Below are 22,904 nucleotides of genomic sequence, written 5' to 3' on the forward strand. Positions count from 1 at the left end.
TATCTTCTCCTCATCCTTGGTGCTCTATAAATCCTAAGCCCACCCTCCCAATGCCCACCCTATTCCCAGTACCTATATTTGCCATCTCAGGCACGGTGGCGCTGTAGGGGCCTTCGTCAAAGATAGGCGGGTTGTCGTTGATGTCCTGCACGCGAATTATGAACTGTGACGAGGGCTCCAGGGCACGGTCCGTCTGCCTGTCGGTGGCCGTGGCTATGAGACGGTACTCGTCCTTCTCCTCACGGTCCAGCGGCTTGGTGACGTGGATGTTCCCCGTCTTCTCGTCTATCACAAAGACCGAGCCCGCCCCCTCGCCTCGCAGGACATATTTAGTGCGTCCATCATTTCTGTCCATGTCGGTGTGGAGCTAGATGATGGGGATGAGGGGTAGAGTCAGGGGAGAGAAAGAAAGAGAAAAAAAGAAAAAGACAAAATGAAAGCAAGGAGCAAGGAAATAAGAAAAGGTGGGAAACAGAAGGTAGAATGAAGTGGGAGGTAAGGACAGACAGGAACAGAAAGAAAGACAAGAGTAAACACCAGTTAAAAATTAAGTTTGTTTTTTTTTTGAGACAGGCGGTGAAGACAAAACAAGCAGATTATCCCCCTGCATGCCTCCGGGCCATAATGAATTTAAGAGGAGGCAGACAAAAGAAGTACTCTCAATACCTCCCTCTCTCTCTCTCACACACACACACACACACATACACTTTCCTCCCATTGTACTGCCTCATCTCTGTCTTCCTGCAGTATGAGCAGTTATGAGCCAGGATCTCCTTAATCTCAATGATATCCAGAACACATACTCTTCGGCTCACTCTTAAAGCCTCTTTTCACTTCCCGGCAGCTGTGGAAGACGAGAGGTTACTAGTCTAGTGCACATGCAGCGTCCTGGCTATTTAATGAAAGCACCAAATCACAGGTATAATGAACAGCAGGCCAATCAATTATTCCCTAACTAATAGGTGTGTATGAAGGAGGGTGGAGGGGTGCATGGCAGGGGGACATGCTGTATCGATCGCAGCCCTATGTTGAGCTTTATTGGATCAGCGCCTAGCGGGATGGCAGAGCATCAGAGCGACCAGCGTCCTCTCATGCAGGGAGAGGTAATATCAGGGAAGGCTCCATACTGTCCTCCGTCGCCGCCAAGAGTGTCACGCCAGCGGGGTGCGCCCAGCACATCAAGATTCAATCTCATTACCCTGCACCTACGTGGACTGAATAGCAACGGTGATTAAAAAAAATAAAATGGGTGCTAAATTAGCCCCCCACTCGCAAGAAAGTGTGACATTGGGACTTTAGACGGAGAGAAGAGCAGAAAGGCGGCTGGGGAGGGGATGGGGGTTTAGCTCAGGGAGGCATTGTTGCGTGGCAACAGCTAAGTACATTTGCAAAATGAAATGAGAATGGATACTGTGAATCGAAATGTTCATTTACTTTGAGCATCGCTATTTTTCAAAGGGGGGGGGGGGGGATATAGCACGGATACGCCAGCTTCCCGGGGGGTAAACGATCATTTTGGGTGTTGACAAGGTTGTTTATAGCTAAGAAAGCAATCATAAGTTCAGGCGGTCTGAAAGTTGAGGGCTGAAACTGTGTGAACAATTTGGCACGACGTCACAAGTCAAACAACACTTCACCTTCAAAGAGAAAACCTGTATTTAAATGACAATGCAAATTGGAAAGTCTGAAAGCACTTTAGCCAACATGGAGGGTGTTGTGTGAGAGCAGGCTGCACTTAGGAAACTAGAAATAGCACCACTGCTGTTCTGAAGTCCGTACTCTGTATCAGTGCACGCTGTAATGTAACTGAAGGGGGTTATCTTTGATCAGCTATGCCACATCTAGCTTGAGCATGTTTAGCACTGTGACCATAACTAATGCGACCGTTTGTTAAAGTGGTAATTCAACTGAAATGTTTAACTTTAAGTCTCAAACGCTCTAAAATTAGCTGATGAAGACGTTACGGTTTGCTCATTCATAAAGTAGGCAGCAGTCAGTTTGGACTCTTGGTGCCTTAGGCAATGTGGTTTAGGAAAAAAAAAAAAAAACCTCCACAAAGACATCTCGAAGCACTCCTGTAAAACTAAATCTCTGCTGTCCATCCAGAAGTACTTAGTGGTGTCTTTTAAGCATCCAACGACTCAATTTGCATGTTCTAGTAAAGAAAACCAGAAAAAACACATTTTGTTTTGCATTTTTGCTTCAGACGATTAACTGACAGTCAAAACACTTATCAAGTAATGTTCCCCGTGATGATTAACTGACCAATCACTGCAGCTCTAGTGTGCACAAGTTCAATTTTTCCATTGGTCAGACTCTGGAGAAGGCGTGGATTTAACCATTTTGGATCACACAGGAGACTGAATTCTAATGCAAAAAGCGCTTAGAATTTTTTGGGACATTCTGATATTTTTTTCCAGTGTGATGACTCTCCAAAGATAGATTCTTAGGCAGCGAATCATTTGAAAGTGTCATTACATAACTTGTCAGTATAGACTTTTCATAGCAACAGCAGCTTTATAGTTTATTTTTGCACTTTTTTTTTTGTCCATTTTTAACGCCTGTCAGTTCAAACACTCTTTGTCGATAGGCTTTTTTCCACCGCAGACATTTTGACTCGCCGTGGTAGGAAATAGCGCAGGTGTGACTTATGACATTAAAAATGACTGTGCTTTATTAGAGTGCCCCAGTCAGTCATGACAGTGTAACACTGAGCCATCATGCGCAATCCCAAAACCCCCGACACTGAAGCGGCTATTGTATTATTCATACCTGTACTTTTTCCCCTGTTACATGCCAAAATGTATTTTGTAGAAAAGGCCGATCCAGACCCTGACGCAAGCTATCTGTCCAGCGGCACTCCACTTCCTCGGTCGTTTAATGAGCACCTGTCTGCACATGTGGCCCTAACTCGCCAAAAGCAGCCACTCTCTAAATTTACCTGCCCCGAAACACTGCCTGATTGTAATGACAGTCTGACTTGTCAAAGCAGGAAAAAGTCCCGGTGGAATTTATAACATTAATGATGGCCGCTTTCAATTCAGGTGAACCAGGGCTCGGTTATTTTCTGGGACATTCAACAGAATGGAGCTCTTGGTAACGTCATTGGTCACACCTGTGCTTCTCCTGCTTTGACAAAATGTCCTGTAAAAAGGATTCATTGTCTGCCTGTTCCGTATGTTCTGAACACATATAACTGAAGTAGGCCTTACTTTTTACCCACCATTGTCGTAAACCCCACACAACACCAGCCAGAAGTGTGACATGCCTTGATATTTACGGCACAATTAAGACCGCGCCGTGTAAATTCAAATCATAATTTAAAGAGGGTCTGCACTCATAAACTGGCCCCAGTGTGGATCTAAAGATCAATCTTCAATCAGATCTTACGGCCCAGCTCCAATATGTGTCAGTGTACCATCTATAGTTATAGTCAAATAAAACAAATGACCTCCCCGTGCACCTCCTACAGGCTGCCCGCACAAACCTGGTAGAAGCTGTGAAACTGGTGTATGCTTCAATCTCCCTTCATGCCAGAATGACAGAGGGAAATGGTGCGCAATCAGAGCAGGGCAAATAAAATGGTGTGAGCTCGACCACCTGAAAAAGTACCAGTGAGGCAAAAAACAAAATACAAAAAAACCCACACTGCTTACATATCGCTATCAAGAGAATCCAGGTCTGCCTGCCACAAGTTATTTCCAGCCATTTTTGTTCATGTAGTATGGGGCGGGGGGGCTCAATTTGCTATTCCCCCCTCTCCCTTTATTTAACCCGTGACCTGATGTCAAAGAAAATCTGGCTAACAAATTGTATTTGTTTGTTTATTTAGTTTACTGTTTGTTTCCTATCCAGTCTAAATAAAATCTGACTTTTATTCTGAGGTAGACTCGTAACAGGAAATGCAATGTGTTAGCACCGCTGTCGTTCATCAAAAGTGCACCCAGAGAGCAAAGCAGGGGTCATTTTCCGCATTTGTTGACAGCGCTACAGTCTGAAACGTGTCATGGGGGGTGGATTTATTCTGTCTGCGGGAGTGTTGAACAAGAACGAGCTGGAGCTGCACACATCCAACTTCCAACAAATCCTTTTCCCTCAATAACGTCATCAGGTTCTGTATTATGACTGCGTTTTAGTCCGACATAATGCCAAACAGGGATTTTTTGCTTTTGACAACTACTCCTCCGCCTAACTCTCACCACACTAGTTAATTGTGACTCCTGTTACTCTGCTGCTGGCGCTGCTGCTGCAGGGAGTAGGCACCTCTGGCAGTTTGATATCATAGAGTCTGTTTTGGGAATATTGATTATTTTTTTCAATGCAGAATGGCTGCGGGGGCGACAGGCAAGTTGTATAATCGTGTAAGCCATTTGTTAAGTTAACATTACATATGTTGTTTTGTTAAATATTAACAAAATGTGAGCACAAGCATGGCTAGCAAGATAGAAAGTACAAATGTCTTTCATTCTTTCAGTCCAAGGGTTCAAACAAGTTTTTTATTTAAGATTTGCAGTAACTGTTAAACATGTATACAATCTACCGTTTTCATTCATTTCATCATGAACACTAAATCTTCTGGAATATTGTGCTTTCTACACCTTGATGGAGGGCGTGATTAGGCCCGCTCTCATCCGCTATCTTCCATGGAGGCCAACTGGGGCCAATTGACCAAAACACCGGGCTGGTCAAGACCACCACAGGAGCCCCGGTTCCTCACTCTCCTTAACGAAGAACCATTTACAATCAAAGTCTTAACGGCCTGGCAGCTTAACGAGGGGACTTAACGAGCTTCTTAATGAAGCCCCAGCCATCATTACCACAGTGAGTGGTGGCAGCGCTGATTGAAAGCACTGCTCGGAGTCATTCCGCAGCAAGAGAGCCCAGCCTAAGGAAACCAAATCCATTTAAGGCTGACCTCTCACCCTAATCTGTTCCTCCAAGATGAATAGGGAATTATAATAAGGAAAAAAAAAAAACGCGCTTAACCAGATAAAATGGCGATGGATATTTTGTGGCTACAGAGGTGGCACGGCGTTGGAATATCTTTCAGCCACCTGTCAGTGTGCAAAAATATCCAAAACAATATTCCGACACAAGGCGCTATCACCATATTTCACATCCGCTTAACTTGAATAATATGACATCTCATAAGTTCTGCATTTCATATCCCCCAGATATACCATCAAATATATCAAGAGCCAAACAATATGAAGCCACTGGCCACAAAAGCCAAATTTACGGATGTGTCACCTCCGCTTGGAGAGAGATTTCAGCTTGATAAGCTGCCATTTCCATTTTCCCTGGTGCCAGTTGTGTATGCAACACCCAGCCTCCCCAGACTCCTAAATCTCTTCAATTACTTATATTATCATAAGGTAATATGCTTATACTCATATACTCAATTTCACATTTTTGCAATAACCATAAATCATGAAGCGAGGAGGAAAAGTACTCTCTGCCAACCTCTAAATCACTTAAATAACTAATATCCCATATACACAATTTCACATTTCTGCCGCACGATAAATCATGAAAACACCACGAAAATGTGTTTTTTTTTTTCCACAGCTGTGCATTAGCCTAATGAATGTGGATGTTTCCCCCTCACAAATTCAGCGGCTGTCTGTATGCGTGGTTGCTTCATGTGTTTGTGTGAGACTCGAAGGGAGGCGAGGTTACAGCAGCGGGAAAAACTACAAACTGTAGAAAATCGGCTGGCAGCTCAGGTGAAACGCCAATGGGCGTGCTGCGCCGCCACTGAGTCTCGGGATTGGCAGCAAAGGTTCAATTCTCCGAACACATAGGGGAGAGTTTGCAACCGCACACAGGCAAGCGTGAGAATATACCCCAATCTCCTCTGTGAGCCCGTAGGAGGAGGGGGAAGTTATTCATCTTCTGTGTGGCGACTTCAAAAGAAGCAGAGGCTCGCAGGATGACCGCGAAGCCCCGCCGGCCGGTCAAGTTCCACAGAGAGGCTGGGTGGAGGTATCGCCCGGGGCTGGGACTGAGCCAGCTCTTTCATATCAGCGAGGGAGGGCCAAGTGGGGCAGAGGGGACGGGGTCAGCCAATCGATTTGGAGCTGGCCCGCCAATTCAGAGAGATGTCTGAAGAAACAGGCCGATCAGGGGAAAAAACGGCAGCAAAATTAATTTGGGAAAGGGCCCATATGAGTTCAGAGAGCTGGTTTGAAATGAAACTGCGCCTTGTGGCCAGCATACCCACCACTGAGATAGCATTCGTCTTGCCTGAGGGTATGTTTATGTGTTTGGGTGTTGCGTGAATGTGTGTCCGATACTATACGTGAGCATTTTATGTTTGTGTGTGTGTGTGTGTGTCTGTGTGTGTGTGTGTGTGTTGGTCACAGTAACTTTAAAAAAAAACTGGTGTAATGACACCGAGTCTCCTTCTGCCCTGGCTGAACCTCCACTTGGCACAGTCATTGCACAGAGTGGACGACGAGCCAAGGCGTGACTAAGAATGTGTGTGTGTGTGTGTGTGTACTTAGTGTGTGCCTTGTGTGTGCCAGCGGCGCCCGACCTGGAGAGAGAGGAAACAGTTGAGAGCGGGCCAGGAAGTGTGTGGTGCGGTTAATAGAGCACGGCACAAAGCTGAGGCCAGCATCTACACAGTGACTAATAATTAAAGTCCACAACTCTCTGGGCAGCCTGTGATCAGCTCTGCCATCGTCAGACGACTTCGCCCTCGCCCATCTGGAGAGCGGCGGATCCCCATCTGGGCCTCAGGAGAGCGGGATAGAACGCACACCTACATCTACACACACATAGACAAAGCTCTGCGCAGACACAGGTACGGTAGGCCAGTGCGATGGCTCTCAAATCCAGTGATGGGATTCACTGCATCAGCACACCTTTGTGTTCAGCTGATAGGGGACTGTGTGGAAATGATTGGTTTTGGGACCTCTGCAGCATTACTAATATATTCTTTTCTTTCTAGAAAAAAAAAAGAAAGAAAGAAACAACAACCCATGTCTTATCATCTCAACTATACTTCCATTTTAACCTTAATGTGACGATGAAGCAAAATAAGTTTCACATATCAGCATAATGGCATATAAGAAGTGAAATAAGAGGAACTCTGTTGTACAGGTCAGGTAATGGAGATTCACTGGAAAGACCTATGCCACTTTGTACTAATTTGGAAGAAGGTAATATAGTATAAAGCAAATAAAGTGAATATGCATTCATGACTAACTATTAGATATATTCAATTGGATGTGAACCCAGTCGAAACTGTGATTTTATGTTTCCTTCATATATTATGTGTTGTTATTTCCAGGAAATATACTCGAAAGAACAAACAAAAATTTCTACCAAGTTAGCCTTTGCTACAATATTGAATACTAAGAGATGTTTTTAAACCAAGAGCTACTACAATGTCAATCAATTTGGGCTGTTTCAACCTTAATATGCGAGTTCAACTGCTGCCTTAAAGTTGCAGTACATGAGAATTTAAGTTGAAAACATTAAAAAAATAAAATGATCAACAGCAAATGAAGAAATAACGGTCATGTTGTTGCCCTGTTAATATCATCGACTGAAGTTAGCATGCTAACCAGCTAGCCCTGCCCCATTCCCAGGAGTTCATAGCCTTCTTTGTTGATTCAGTAAACTTGAGAAAACATGTTCAATAACCTCAAGATATTAAGTTGATTCAGCAGGTCGTTCATCATGCTGACAAACATAACATAAATGTTTGATTTACTTTTACATTGTCACTGCCTGAAGAGTCACTTCTTCATTTAACATTGAAGCAGCTGCTGTTGGAGCTTTTTTATTCCAGCACTGGTACAAAGACAACACAAAGAACTGCTTCCTGTGAATTCTATCATAGTGCAAAAGCCTCAGAGGACAATTCCAAATTCAATACTAACCATCTCATGGTTAACAGCTTTTTTTTTTTTTTTTAATTCATGTAAGAACAAACAACCATGACTTATCTTTATTTAAGATAACACAGCAAGTTTACATCAAACACTTTTTCTTCAAACTATGAAAAAGTGTCTCAGGAGTTTTCCCTCTCAAACAATGCGTGCTGAAAAGTCTGCAGATATTCTGAGCATGTTTCTTCAGAAACTTTAATTTTAATGAGTCGGTTGAACTGTGCAGTTCATTCATCGCATTTTCAGGTCAAAAGACTTAAAGTTTTATTAATTTGAAATAAATACATGTTGTACATTTATGTCAAGTTCACCAGAAAGAGTCACCCTTATTTGCAAACCAGGCGGCAGGCAGGCTGCAGGTCTGTGGCTGCTGGGGCTTCATCACCATGATATTACAGCCCCACCACCAGGTTCTAAATTATAAACGTGAGGATGGATGATACTAAATGATGTTTGACGCTGCAGCCTGATATGTATCAGATCAAATACCTGACTGCTGCGTTGCCAGGCACTGTTGGATACTCAAGAGGGCTCAAATGGAAACTAATAACTGCATACAGTCCCTAATAAGTCACTGATTTTATCAAAGGAAATACATATAATAGTTTTGGGTGTTATTATCAAAATCATAGCCATAATTTCTGTCTGTAATAACACTGTAATCATCAATGTAATTACTGGGATCAGGGAAATGCAGTCAAATTGCTAAAAAAAAAAAAATGTTTAAAAAAAGTCAGGCGGCAAAAGAAAGAAGTGGCCTGACAACCGTTAGTCCAAATTATTTGAAAGAGGAAACAAGGCAAACAGTCGCATCCATTACAATTTACAGACGGAGCATCTGGTTCAACTTTCCTCCCTTGTGCACAGCTTTTCAGCGCAGCGAGAGATTAATTAACATTATATGTGCATGCATTCACAATGTTTCCTCCCAATAAGGTGGATTACATCATTTCTCTTCTCTTGTCTTATTTACATCTGGCCTGATCATCTGGCAGCTTGTCCTTTGGCCTCAGATTTGTAGCTACTGAGTATAATGAGTGCATGTAATACCGTATAAGACCCAAGTTACATTTATCCTCTAGAAAACAACTTCCACCGCAATTCTAATAAGGACAAAAATTGTCATGCTGTGAAAGTACTCCCCATAGCCTAAAACAAACCATTATAACGACATAAAACATAACCACAACCATGTAAGGAATGCAAATTGCGCTCCTCACAGCTGTTACACACATATGCATCCATATGCATTTGCATGCTCTCGCTTCAACTTCTCGGCTCTCCTCTCCAATCAGCGCAGACACACGTAACGAAAACACCTTCCAATTATGCAGAGGCACTCCAACATAAACCCCCCACAGAAACAGAAGCAGAAAGCAGCCCGACTCTGAGGAGCACTTGTGACTTCAAAGGACAGACCTTTGTACTGTGACAAGTTTTAAATTCCGTCTGAACCTTCAATCAAACCCTTTTCTCGGAGCGAGTGTGGTGTGGGGGAAACTCTCTTTTGTTCTGCGCTCATTGTAAAATGTCAGACGGTATTGAAAACAGTCTCCCCTCGCTCCCCGCGTGTTTGTCTTGTAGCGAGACACGCTTTAAGGGCGTCACGAGGAGCAGAAGTTAATTGTTTAGCATCGATCCACTATTGATTCTGGATTGAAGTTCGGTTGGCGTCGATTGCCTCTTTAATTCAGTTGCGGCGTGGACACGCTGCCCCCTGTTCTCATCTGATCTAATTCAGCCTGTCTCTGGAGGGCACACTGGGTGGCCTCCAGATCAGCACACACCCAGCACAAACACACACCGCGAAATCTCTCTCAGTCGCACTCGCACACACGCTTCCTCCCGCTCACGCACTTCCTAACAGAACATTCATTATTCATCATTATTAGACTTTTCCTTTAGCACCATAAGCTGTTCAATACATCTCGCCACTGTTCCCTTCCTCCGCAATACATTATTCAGGACAAAACTGTGCTTTTAGCCTCAGAGTATGCAAATCCCACTTTTGATTATCATAATCAGCTGATGTATGAAAGCGACTGTGTGTGTGTGTGTGTGTATGTGTGTGTGGCGGCTCGTCGGGTGATTGTTTGTGTTTTATTGCTCCAGTGCTCCACTCTGGTGGGGTACACTTCACATCATATTTTTGGCCCAGGGAGACAAGCTTGGAAAAGGCCACTGAAGGCTTAACTCACTGCTGTACATTTAAAGGGCAAATCGCCCACATATATGCCACAGTGTGCCACTGCCAAGAGGAATGGCTTCAACCACTGGGCACCAGAGGTCTGTGTGTTTATGTGTGTGTGAAGGAAATGGAACAGTGTGAAATACTGGAAGGGACAGCACTGTGTATTATCTTTTTCATCACTTTGGTATTAGTATGGAGTTTTCTGAGTAGAGAGGCAACGACCGATCTTTGGGGGGGGGGTTGATACAAATATACAGTAAAATTTATATATGTGAACAATAGTACACAGGCACTTACACTTACACTTACATATAAATAACAGCCCAGTCCCCAGAATAAAATGTTGGTATTTTGCATTTCTGCAAACCACATATAGGAAAGATTTGTATTATTTGTATGTTTCATATCAATACTACCACAACATGTCACATGGTCACATTACACAACATTATATGTAAGGGATAATGGAGTTGGCCATTATCAGGAATTACTGCACTGAGTAGAGGCTGCCCTAAAACCTAATCGACCTGATTTGAGATCAGAATCAGAGCAATAAGTCCCCTTCCCTGGCAACACCTTGAATAACAGCTGGAACATCCATTACAGTCAATAATGGATACTTACAATGAGATTGCACTAATATTCATATGCAATGGGAACATTGCTCACTGCTCCAGTAAACAGGACAAACCTTAGATACACCTTGACAATGGCAGATAAACCGTCCAGTCGGCTCATAAAACCCTTTGGCTCAGCTATTAGCTAACATTGTTCTGGCAAGATTCACAGTCAATAATATTGCGTGCAGTTGACACACAATAAATATAATGTGACTCTCTGATTCACAAAAAAAAAACGTAAATTCCAGTCGTGCTTTTGGCAATAGAACAGGGTAAGCCAAAACATACTGTTCTCCTAACCCTGACCAGGTGGTTATTGTGGGTAAAACTAACACGTGTACAGGCAGCATTAGTTGTCACAACATAAAATAGAAAATTTAAGATAAAATAAATATAAAGTTCACACATGTCTGTCGTTTGCAGAAACCCAACATGTATTCCCTCAAAATCATCAATGTACTGTAGTTGCATTTCTGTAATATATTGTTTCAAAATATATATAATGTACAGTGTTGTACAGTTGCAAAATGTGTGCAAGTCCTTTCATATCATCACACTTTAAAATAATTGCCATAATGTGTATGGGACGTATAGTATAAATGCACTGTGTGGTTGTGACTGATGCATCTCAGCATGTGTGTGTTTGTGCTGGCATGCCTCTCAGGATGCATTAAAATATTTACCCGTGTTTCTGCATCTGACAGCAGGCTGAAGAGAAGATTCCCTCCTCTCCCATCTTCCTCCTCCCACTTCCTCACCTCTGTCACCTCCTTCCGACCCGGTGCCACCTACCACCCATTCGCTCTGCCCTCCCCTGGCCTCCTGCTCGTCTCATCTTGACCCTGCTCTCTCCTTGTGACCTGCCCTCATAGGGCTCATTTCCCCATCCCCTCTGAGCTTCCCTCCCATGGCCTCTATCTCCTACACAAAAAACTGCCTATGTTCCACTACGAGTAAGTGTTCAACGGAATGTATTAAAACATTGATGCTTTTATTACAATGCTGGAGAAATTTAAAGCTGCTCTAATCCATATTTTCATATTAACGATGGATGAAACGCCTCTGTTTGATGCAGTATTTCTGCTCGTTATTTTGTTTTTTAAGCCTGCAGTTTTACTGTTGGGTTCACCCTCATCGCTTTCATCAACCTTGTTCTCAGCCTCAGCAGGCGGTTGATTTCAAACAAAAGAGCTCTCATAAACCCACTATATACTACCTGCCAAGCACCTAACAGCAGACAGACAGAGTAGCTGGTGAACATAGCGGAGCATTTAGATGCTAAGGAGCCAGATATTGTGCACAGGAGACCAAAAGCAAGACACAGACAAGGGCGAATATTGGATTTAAGTCTGCCGTGTGGCCAGAAACACAGGCCTCAAATGAATTAGAATGCGTCTCTGTGTCTGTTAAATATGTAAAAGTGGCTCTACACAAATCTAATTCAAATTATACAGGCTTGACAATTATAACAACCGCAGGAGCAGAAATAAGGTTGTTCATTTTCAAGAAATAAACTTTTCATGATCTAGAGTCCAAATCTCACTTTAGTTAACTTCACAGTACCACAGGGGGTAGGCTACATGAGCTCCCTGTACGAAAAAAGAACAAGTAGATTTAAAAAATATACAGTGCTATCAAAATACTGCAGGCTTTTGTGTAATGTTATTAAAAATTAAATAAAAGTACATTCCTATAATATCTTTGTTTCAGCCTGCCTTTAAGTCACGTTCTCACATGTCACCTGCATAAGTCATCCATGATTACTGTGACAATGAGCAGGTTCAAAAGGTTCAAAAACACTACATAGCAGGAGGACATATTTTGTGCAGCCATGTTGAAAATCAAGTTCAAAACAGTGAACAGCGAACATGTGTGCTAGCGGCTACAACAGCAGTGCTGCTGAAGCATCCACAGCCCCTGCTAATGTTAGCAGCACGCAACGCAAAACAGTAAGCCAAAAGTGGCAGGCCTACAATAGTGTATTTTATCACCCGGCCTAATATAATATAATAAGATGGTACATGATATAAAAAAGTTTGAGGAACACTGTATTTGCTAACATTAGCATGCTAGCAGGCTACACTAATATGGTACACATGGTAAATGAGCCTGCTAGACATGAGCATGATAGCCTGACAACCATTTTTACTTTGTTAGAAACAAGCTGTGGGCCTAATCTTTTAATGTGCCTTACATTTGGTTTTCTTTACAATGAGCCTCAGTGTAAGCATGACTGTTGACTTGGTTGACACAAGCTGGTTAAATTTTACTAATTCAACAAGACTGGAATTTGATTATACTTAAGTAGCTTGCTATGTTTGTTTAGCTCTATGTCTGTATCTGTATCTGTATCTGTAAATGTTCTCTTAACACTAGGTAGTACTTGATAAGAGATACTGAGAACTCAAGAACTGAGAGTTTCCTGTGTGACAAAAGAGAAATCTTTTCTAGCTCATTTGATTGTCCTTTCAGTGTGTTATTTAAGTTCTTACCCATGTGAAAGTTCTTTAAAGTAAAAAAAAAAAAAAAAGTCCATACCAACATTAGCTCCTCTCTCCCACAGAAAACCCTGCTCCTGAAGTGTCTGAAATGCTATGTCAGTAGTCCTGCCTTTAATTCGGTGATGTCACCATGGCACACAGTTGCACAATTTATGCCTCTGCTCATAACAGAAGTAAAGATAACTAAAACTGAAAACATGATAGACAAGAGACACACGGTGAGCGGTGCTGACTCAGGCCTGTGTCAGTTGACCAATCAGTGCAAACTGGGTATTCGGGAGGGTGGAGCCTAAAGAGAAAGGAACTATACCTGACAGACAGAAGGGGGATACAGTGCTGCAGCACCACACAGTATTAAAGCATGTCAAACTACTCTAGCAGTAACCGAGAATTCAATTATTTACCTGAACTTTAGCATAATATGCCTCCTTTAACAAAAGCTAATTTGCAGCATGTTGGGTAACCACACGAGCATTGCAATGTTAAAAGTTCAAACTCATGTTCAGCAAGTAGATGTTTCACTATATTTGGATTACCAACGTCTCTGCCTTTGGTGCTGGAATCTAGTCCAAGAAAAGTAAATCTCCAAAGCTCAGAATCTAGCCCAACAGCCTAATCTACCACAGCATTTATGTTAACATGTGAATACTCCACTGTGTATAGTACTCCACAGCAACAGCAAATGATTTATTGCTTTGGTACTGACAATGCGTTGATGTTTGAGTTAATACTGATGCCAATTAATTAATGAATTCAGCTTCAGCAGAATGATATGAATATTGTATTTATATGCCAAAAACACTCATCCACTGGTAACTGGTTGGCAAAGTTGATATGAGAGGAAGCGCGGCGATGATTAACTGACCAGATTCTGCCTGAGGGTGAGTTGTGTCACCTTTCAGCTTCTGCCTTCATCACCCTCAGTTTCTCTATCTTTTCTGTCATGAGACCCCTCTCCCTCTTTATCCTCTTCCGCCCTCCCCTCTCTCGCGGTGCCCTCCGCTCCCTGACTCACGGGCTCCTTCGGGGCCGCGGGGAGAAGTGGAGTGCGCTGTCCAGGCCAGCGCATAAATATTAGCTCAAGGTCACGGTCACAGGGCTCACACCGGGTTGTGCATAAATTCAGCTCCTGCGCAGCCTCTTCCCTTCACATATTCCCTATGTCACATTACGGCTAAACACACACTGTATATCTCGCCACTGACACAGCTAACCTTGGAGGGTTGCCCTCAAGCGATAAACCGGCTCCAGCTCCCCAATTTGTGCCTTACTTTACGTTATTACATTACCCGAGGTTGTTAAGGTTACGCACATACCAACCCACTTTTCCGGGGGTTATCCACAAATGCGTTTTCATATTAAGTTGGAAATGGCACAGACGTATTCCGAGCAGTTCATATACTCTCAGTGATAAAACACTTCAGTCCTCACATGCGGGAGAATGGCGCTTTAAATTCAGACGCTCGCTTAGCTGATTTGTTCGACATTATCCTGAGATGAAACACGGGCTATAAAGAGAGAGGGGAGATTGGAAGTAACGTGAAGAAAGGCAAGCTGTGTTTCCTTTGAATTCAATCTTTAATAGACTCTACAGTTTTCTCCTCTTTTTCTTCCTCTCCTTTTCTCCTCGTGGCCTTGTTCCCTCAGTCATCCCGTCTATTATTTTCCTCTGTGTGATCCTGCACCCACTCACACGCAGAGGCACATTTGAATGTGGCTTCCACAGGGGCTTGCAATAAAATGGCATTTAACTGCTCCCTCTATTCTCTCGCTCCCTCTCGCCTACCCTCGTGTGTCTTCCTCTGTGTAAACCCTGCCCGTCCCTGCGCTGATGCCCTGGATTCCCGGCTGCCTCTTTTCATAACCCTCTCTTTCTCTCTCCGGTCTGTCTGTCCCCGGCGAGCTTCAGGCCTCGGCGGGCTGTGAGGTCAGCTTTAGAAACGTGTGTGATCTCTCACTCTTTCCCCTCCTTCCTCTTCCCTTAAACTGCCTCACACGTTCTTCCCCTCTGCCAGTTGTAAGCCATTAACCTTTCCTCACTTTCCACCACTCTTTGTTCCCGGTGCCCGTTCGCCGTGCACATCGGCATGCCATCAACGCAGCCCTCGCTGCGCCGCACATCCCCTTTCCTTCCTTGACCTCTCTCTGTTCTCTCGCTGGGTTTACCCCCCTCTCTTCCGCATCATCCCTTGTTCATCCTGCATGGTAATCCCGCTCTCCTCTGTCTTGTTATCTCCATTTCTCCTCCCTCCCTCGAACAGGCACTCCCTAATTGCCGTCTCACCCCTGCTGCGCTCGGACCCGGAGGCTAAATGATTTCTACTGGGAGAGTCAGAGTGGAATCGGGCTAAAACGCAGAGCTGCTTGCTAGAAGACAATTTTTTTCATCATTATTGATGGGTTCCTTGTCAGGAGGTGTGTGTTTACAGTTAGTGTCGAGCCTCCTATTGGCACCATCACACACTCTTCTTGTTTTCATATTTCATGTCTGTGTGACTCCATGCCTCCCTCCTTCCTTCACTTTCATAAAGGACCCTTTTATCTGAGTAGTGTTATTTATGACTTTGAAGCAGTACCTCTGCGCGCGTGTGTGTGTGTGATGTATTTGTGTGCTAACACACACTTTGGATTTTTGTCACGAATACGTATTTGGAAGTTTGTGTGTGTTTCCCAGAAAGTGGGTTTGTGTCAGCCTCGATTCAGGTCAGGGGAGGAAATTAAAGGCACCTCCATTCAGCAGAGGTGGGACAAGTATTCACATGTTTTACTTAAGTAAAAGTAGCAGTATCAGAGTGACATTCTTTTTAAACATTTGCTAAGAGTACAAAAGTATTATCTTCGACATACAAATAGAAAAAAAAAAATTGTTTTGAGCAGCTTCAGATATAGAATAGAAGACGAGCAACTCCTGCTGCTTGTGATCTTTATAAATTGCCGTTTTGTGCTGCGTGACTCACTTTTACCAACGCGACTGTGTTTCCTCCTCAGAATACCTGGGACCTGCTGTGCTGCTCCTCTGTTCTCAGGGTGACATGACAAATGTATATGGGCCCAAAATGGGCCATTAGAATCCAGCACAAGAATGGCAGACTCCTCCACTGACGATACAAACGACTACACATAACTCACAATTGTTGATATATCTAGTAAGTGAAACAAAGTAAAGCTGTAATTATCATAGCTAATTGGGTTCGAGCTCTGAAAATGTGAAATTATCACTTTAAAGGTGCTATATGTAAGTTTACCCACTAACAGCTGTTTCCAGCAGTTTAAATGCTAATGTTAGGCTAACTCTTGTTTTGCGTTTATTCCCGTCCCATCGGGGCGCTCATGTCGGACTGAGGGCAGGCTGGATGCCTCTGGTATTCACTATCACCTCTTGAGGTACAACAACAAAGTGTTGTAACGAGACAGGACTGTGCTATCGGGTGCTACAGATTTTGAGGTGAGGCAAGGAGCATTCTCCATCAGGGGGCACCACCGCCATCAGGAAATGCCGTTGTCAGAGTCCTTTTATTGTTGTTGATTTGTGTACCTGGAATTATTGGTTTGTTATTACAGATGTAACTGCTTCTGGGCAGCATGTCAGTGTTGAAAACTAGCATCTACAGCTAAGATATAAAGGGTTCAATGTTCCCCTTTGAAAGGCAGTGATGTATGAAGTGGCACAAAATAGAAATCATTAAGTAGAAGCACTTTACCTCAGAATTCGCTTGAGTAAATGTACTAAGTTACTTTCTACCGCCGGCTTGTAGCTAATGATGAAAGGGCTTTGCTCGAGTGAGCATCAGAGAAAAACATAATGTGCCTCCACACGTACAGAGTCTCAGAGAAGCACTTAACTTCCTGTGAAGGCCTCCTTCTTGTTCTTGCATCATGCTGCCGACTTCCCACTAGTGCTTTCGCAATATCATGTGCGCACACGTTGCGCCCAGAGGCGCCACACAGAGGCTCAGGAGTTATCAATATCAGAGCGGTCAATAACTGTGTTATATATATATCTTTAGACACCCCTCGGGCTGGTGGAATCTTTCAACTTCATTTTCGCAGCGCCGTGACTGTTAATGAATGATTCAAAATAATAAGAAAGCTCAGCGCACCCCGCTCAGGGACGTGGTTGGTATTTGGCGTGTCACACTCTGAAAGTATTTAATTACTGATTCACATTGATGTTTGCATGTTTTACATTAATGCTTTGCTGTAACGTGGGAGTCATGTGTAACAAAGACTGTAATGTTAATTGTGTAATACAGGCGTATTTCACTAACCATGAATTATGTATGTTCATGCTGATATTAATGATATGCTAATGATGATGATAGCCTAGGTCCATTTCCTGTTGCACTGGTGAATAACACACGCCTGCTCGTCGACTTACCAGGTTGTGCCTGCACTTCGGCTGTTATAAAGGTGATGCGCGGCAAGATGGAGACGATGGAATTTCCTAACAGAGGAAGAAACTACTGTATATATGTCACGTTTCCTCCCCACATGAGGTGTTAGGGAGTTTGCATTTCAAGAGGAGAGTGAGGATGGAAGAAAAGCTAATCAGAAAGTGGTGTTTTTTTCTTAATCCCAGCTCTGCTGAGGCGCCTTTTCTCCTCAAGAAAAATCTGTGTTTCTTTCACTCTGCCTCTGCAATCACTTGAAACCCCATTACAGACCATGTGACAGCATCAATTAAATTCACAATTATCATGGGGCAGAGACACTCCAGCGTGAGAAAATATAGTAACACAAGCATCGTCTGTGAGCCTGCATGTGTGTGTGTGTGTGTCTGTGAATATGTGCATGAGTGTGTGTGTGTGTGTGTGTGTGTGTGTGTGTGTGTGTGTGTGTGTGTGTGTGTGTTTGCAGGAGAGAGAGACAGAGAGAGTGCTGATGAAGTGAAGAAAATCTGAGTCAGACAAATCACTCTTCAGAATGTTTCGTGCCCTTTTTGGCAACTCCCATGAACCTGAACATCTCTCCCAAAACAAGACACCAAGATAAACAAAAAATCAGATCTTTTACGATATCAATACATTTCGAGGGCCCCTCCACCTGCAGCGAATGGTGTGATCCACTGGCTTCCTTTTTCAGATTTCATACCAAATGTGCTGCTTTTATGGTGCTTTCTAACAATTAGAAATCAGAGAGGAAGCGCTTATAAATGTCCATGCAGCAGTACACTGGGTCCCGTCAACGTGTGTACAAAGTTGGCCCCTAATTCATTATCAGTTTAGCTGCAGAGCCTTTGTTTCCCATTGACATCACAGATTAGAGTCCTGGCTCTTGTTTCCAGCTTTAGCAGAGATTTATCCAGACCGAACCGTCCGAGATCACACCAGAAAAACAGCATGAATCAGTGTTGGAGAGCAGGTTTTTGAAGAGAGCCCATAATTAAAGCAGAATCACACCTTTAGATGTGCATTGTTTGTGTGTCTGGGCGTGTGCGTGGGCGCGAAGTGGCCGACTGAAGGAGACACGTGTTTTGTGTCACAGCCAGCACACTTCGCAGCTGATTGACCCTGAATTTGGTGTTGGATCTGGCAGTTGGAGCTGTTCTGGCCCGTGCAGCCAATTTCATCACACTCTCCATCACGGCCCTCTCCGTCAGAGCACAAGGGAGAAAAACAGGGCAGTGTGTCCGCATTGATCTCTCTACCTATAGTGCCGGCCTACACTGGAGCAGAGCAGGAGATTAAAAATTCATAAGCGTATTTAGATCTATAAGAGCATTATTCATGTGTGCCGTCACTGTCTAATACAGTAGGGGGGACTAATCATACACACACACACACACACACACACACAAACACACAGGCACAATGGTGTTCTGGGCAAATTCCAAGTGTCAGCACTATCATATGGGCATGTGTGTGTCCTGGCGTTCTTCCCTCCTTGAGTGCCATACAATGTGCTGGCATAAATACCTGCTTGACACAGCAGATTGGCACTAATGGCTTTACACACAGTGCCATCTGTAAGCTGGACTGTTAGCTCTTACATCTTCTCTGTGGCCACTAACGGTGCTTCATAGTGTTTGGTATCAGACCCTCATCAGTCATGGTGCAAACGCAAAAACCGCCAAATTAAATGTTGGCTAATCATCTGTGCATTTGGGGAGGCTGTGCATTAAGGCTGCAGGGCCCGGCCCATCTGTGCGCACCTGGATGTTAAAATCTAAAACGGCAGAGCGATCCGAGCCTTTTTTGTACACTGAGTATACCTCCTACCAAGCTGAAGCTCTTAAGCACCAGCTAAACTTGGAGCACTCATACATACACACACCAACTTCTAACTCTGTGGCTTCCAACAGCCTGCAGCAGTCACACAGGGATCATTACTATTCATTTGCTCAGCAAACTGGCCACACAGGCTTATAAATTAGCTCATCTACCGCAGCTGGGTACTGAGACAGTTGGCGCATGCTGAGGACCGCAAGCATAGCCATTACAGTGCAGGGGCTCCGAGACACCTTCTGTCCAGTCCATGTGACCTCCCCCACACTCATCTGCTCACTCTGTCAAAGGAGGGGGGAGTGTGCGGCGGGTACGGCGGGGGGGGGGGGGGGTTAGACATGCCCAGGCAATGATTCTAATAAATTACAAAAGCAGAGCAATAGGACTACCGCCCTGTGTGTTGTGGTGAGGGAGAACGAGTGATAAATCCTGTCAAACCAAGTGTAAATCAGTCTGAATGAAATAGCATTAGCGGGACCTTGCAGACCTCTGACCATGAGGGAGGAGTGCTGACAGGCCTGACCTACAGGGAAATGAGGGAACACTCGGACTACTCTTGCTTTCTGCCCCGGGGTGAGGATCAATGGTGGAAGGAAAAAGTAAAGCTATTAATTCTCCTGGATATGTCAATTCCCATTGGCGAGGGCGGATTGGTAGTGATCATGACTAGCCCCTTGGGCAAACTGGATCTGGGGCTTTTGTTGCGCCTCAATTGACCATTGATTCATTGAAGCTTTTTTTTTTTTTTTTTTTATGGCAACCTCAAAGGTACCCCACGCTGGAGCAATGTAAATCGATTCCAATTGCACGTTTATAACAATGCACAAAAAATTGGGAGCGTGACTGGGGTTAAATTATGCTAACCACTTCTCACATGAAATGTGTACCTGAATGAAGGCGTTGAGGTGAAATAAGCCATGTAAGTGGCGTCTAAAGTTGGAGAGCGTCTTAAATATTCATAAAACATTCATAAAATAGTTCATGGCCTTCCTAAATGATGAATGAACTTTTCTCTTCACTTACCCTTCCAATGAGCACAGGTTCAGGCCCAGCGTACTCTTCAATCACAAAGAACTGGTTCCAGATCCAGCTCCTCCTGCTCCGAGAGCGCGACCCCTTCCTTTCCATCCTGTCGCGCACATCCTCCTCCACCTCTGACTCTGCTTCCTCAAACACAAGGCTGTTCCCATTTTCTGGATCGACAGCTTGCATCGCAGTGTCTTTTGTATCGTGGCTCCATTCGGGAGCCGGGTGGAGCCTCAGGACATGACTGCTGTTGACAAGTGTGTTGTCTTCATCTGCAGGGTACTGAGCTGTGCTGAGTTCTGTTTGAGCAGTGTGAACTGACTCTGTTAATGGGTCTCTATGGGAATCTGCTGCTCTGTTCCCTGGTCTCACTCCCAGGGGTTGCATCGTCAGCCCAGACAGTGGGGAATCATTTGTTTCGGGGGGAACATACGCCAGGAAGTGTTTTGTCGATGTAAATGGCGGGTCTGTTTGGCTGATTACTACTTCCTTCTCCGGGCTGAGACTGACCACGCTGCGAGGTGTTGACAGTAAATGGACGAGGTGTTTGCTCATGTTATCGCCACTATCTGAACCCTGCATTCCCGGGTTGCCCTGGCCTTTACTTAAAGCTGGGCTGACATCACTTAGCGGATTATTACGAGTGCTGGCGCCCTGGTCTCGATTAAGATCTGGGGTGGTGACTGGGCTTACAGAAGGTAACGCAGTCTGATTATCAAATCCAGCGTGAAACTGAGTGACAGCTATATCTTGTCGCTGCACTTTCTGAGCCTCCAACTGTCCGTGATTAACGTCAATCAAGTCCCTCTTCCTGCTCCGGCTGCCCTTGCTCGGGAAGCTCAGGCTGGGAACATTTTGCATTTGGGAATTGACGATCCTGACGAGGTTCTCTTTCGACAGCAGCTTCAGAACCCCATAACTCCCAGTGAGGTTGAGCTTTCGGTTTGAATCTATGCTGAATCCTTTTCCTGGCACACCCGTGGTATGGACCCCCAAATCAGGTCTGCTCCTGGATCTAGGGCCTGATTTAAACCTGGTCCTGTTGGTGTGCAAATCTGGCTTGTGGTGCATCGTTAACGTTTTCTCTGACCTTCCTGTTTTGGTAGACGTCTCTGCAATCTTGGTGTTGTTCCTGACTTTCTTCGCATCCTGGTTTGTCTCCCTGCTATTGGCTAACATGTGCGCAGTCAGTTCCTTTCTATTAACAGAATCAACCTCCCGTTTGGGCTTGAAAGCCTGCCTCTCCTTGTTAGCTGCTAATGGAGCACCATGACTCTGCAACATTTTGGAATAAGAGAAAGATCCGGTGTCACCCGCCTGCTCATGACTAATCAGGTTTCTAAGAGTCACCACGGGCATTGCATTCGCATCCATGCTTGCATCCCATTGGTCCACAGGTCTGCCCTCCCCTAGCTTCAACATGTGTGATCCGCCCACTCCCCTCCTTCGGATAACTTTACTGGCCGAGGCGCCTCCTGTGAGCCCCTCCCACAGGCACAGGGAAACCAATAGGAGCAGATTTCTTGTAATCATCTTGTCTTGTAGTCGAGATGTCCTAATTTGAGCGATGTTTGCTGTGAGGCAGGCCTTGTTTTCCGGTTGTCTTCATTCTCTCCTCTGCTTTCCCTTTTTTCATGCCCCTCCTCTCACGCTCGCATTCGGTGCCCTTCACACAGAGCTGGAGGGCAGGTGTCAGTCACTCCTTCTCCCTTTTTTTTCCCCGCTGCCTAATATCTCCCTCTATCTCACCAAGCCTCTCTCCGCTGGTTTTTTCTCGCTCCTCCTGCGAAGCGTCTCATTCAGCTTCCCACGGAGGGTAGAACACCCTGAGAGAAAAGATAAAGATAATTAAGTTAAAACTTTAATCATTGCACTGCGTTAATTAAAAGTGGAGCGGCGCAGACAGGTAGGAGAGCTAACAGACAGGCAGGGAAGGACAGACCTTTTAACAGCACAGCAATCACATTTTCACAAGCACAGAGGGCTTTTTAGGGCTCAGAACACATATCCATTTATACCTTTATAATGACCCAAGTGTTTTGTCTCACATCTATTAGATAGACGGGGACAAAGTTATCATCATGCTATTCTACGTGGAAAAAAGATAGGATAACACCTATTAAAAAATGCTCTGAGCGTTCCAGTAATGGGAACGGCTGTCAAGGATTTCTGACTACAATGCAAAAAAAAAAAAAGAGAGAAGAAAAAAAAGGGACAAGCAATATGAAACTAGCCTCATTCCACTTTGATGCGTGATTAATTAGGCGAATTAATATCGCGCTTTGATCAGCCAGCTAGAATGTCAATGCAGATGCAAGGCGTTGCTGCAGATGCACTTTGTTGTACAAAGGGCCTTGAGCAATGTAAAAGGTTCCTCGGCTCGCGTTCCGCCTGACACGCACGCTCTCAGCATGTCTCTCGCTCAAACCTCGGATGGAAAT

General features: G+C 44.4%; 1 protein-coding gene across 3 annotated transcripts in view; it reads right to left on the reverse strand.

The window, feature by feature from the left end:
- The window catches only part of LOC119011667, a 170,893-nt gene that overhangs the window by 92,848 nt on the left and 55,141 nt on the right, over window positions 1-22,904 (reverse strand). For all 3 annotated transcript variants that reach the window (XM_037084983.1, XM_037084984.1, XM_037084985.1), the window contains exons 2-3: window positions 20,461-22,289; window positions 73-367 (exon numbers count right to left, since the gene is read on the reverse strand). In XM_037084983.1, the coding sequence (XP_036940878.1) occupies window positions 73-367; window positions 20,461-21,996 (1,831 nt within the window). In that variant the 5' untranslated portion in view covers window positions 21,997-22,289. The remainder of the gene's footprint in view (window positions 1-72; window positions 368-20,460; window positions 22,290-22,904) is intronic.

The sequence above is a fragment of the Acanthopagrus latus genome, chromosome 21 (assembly GCF_904848185.1).
Source record: "Acanthopagrus latus isolate v.2019 chromosome 21, fAcaLat1.1, whole genome shotgun sequence".
Classification (NCBI taxonomy): domain Eukaryota; kingdom Metazoa; phylum Chordata; class Actinopteri; order Spariformes; family Sparidae; genus Acanthopagrus; species Acanthopagrus latus.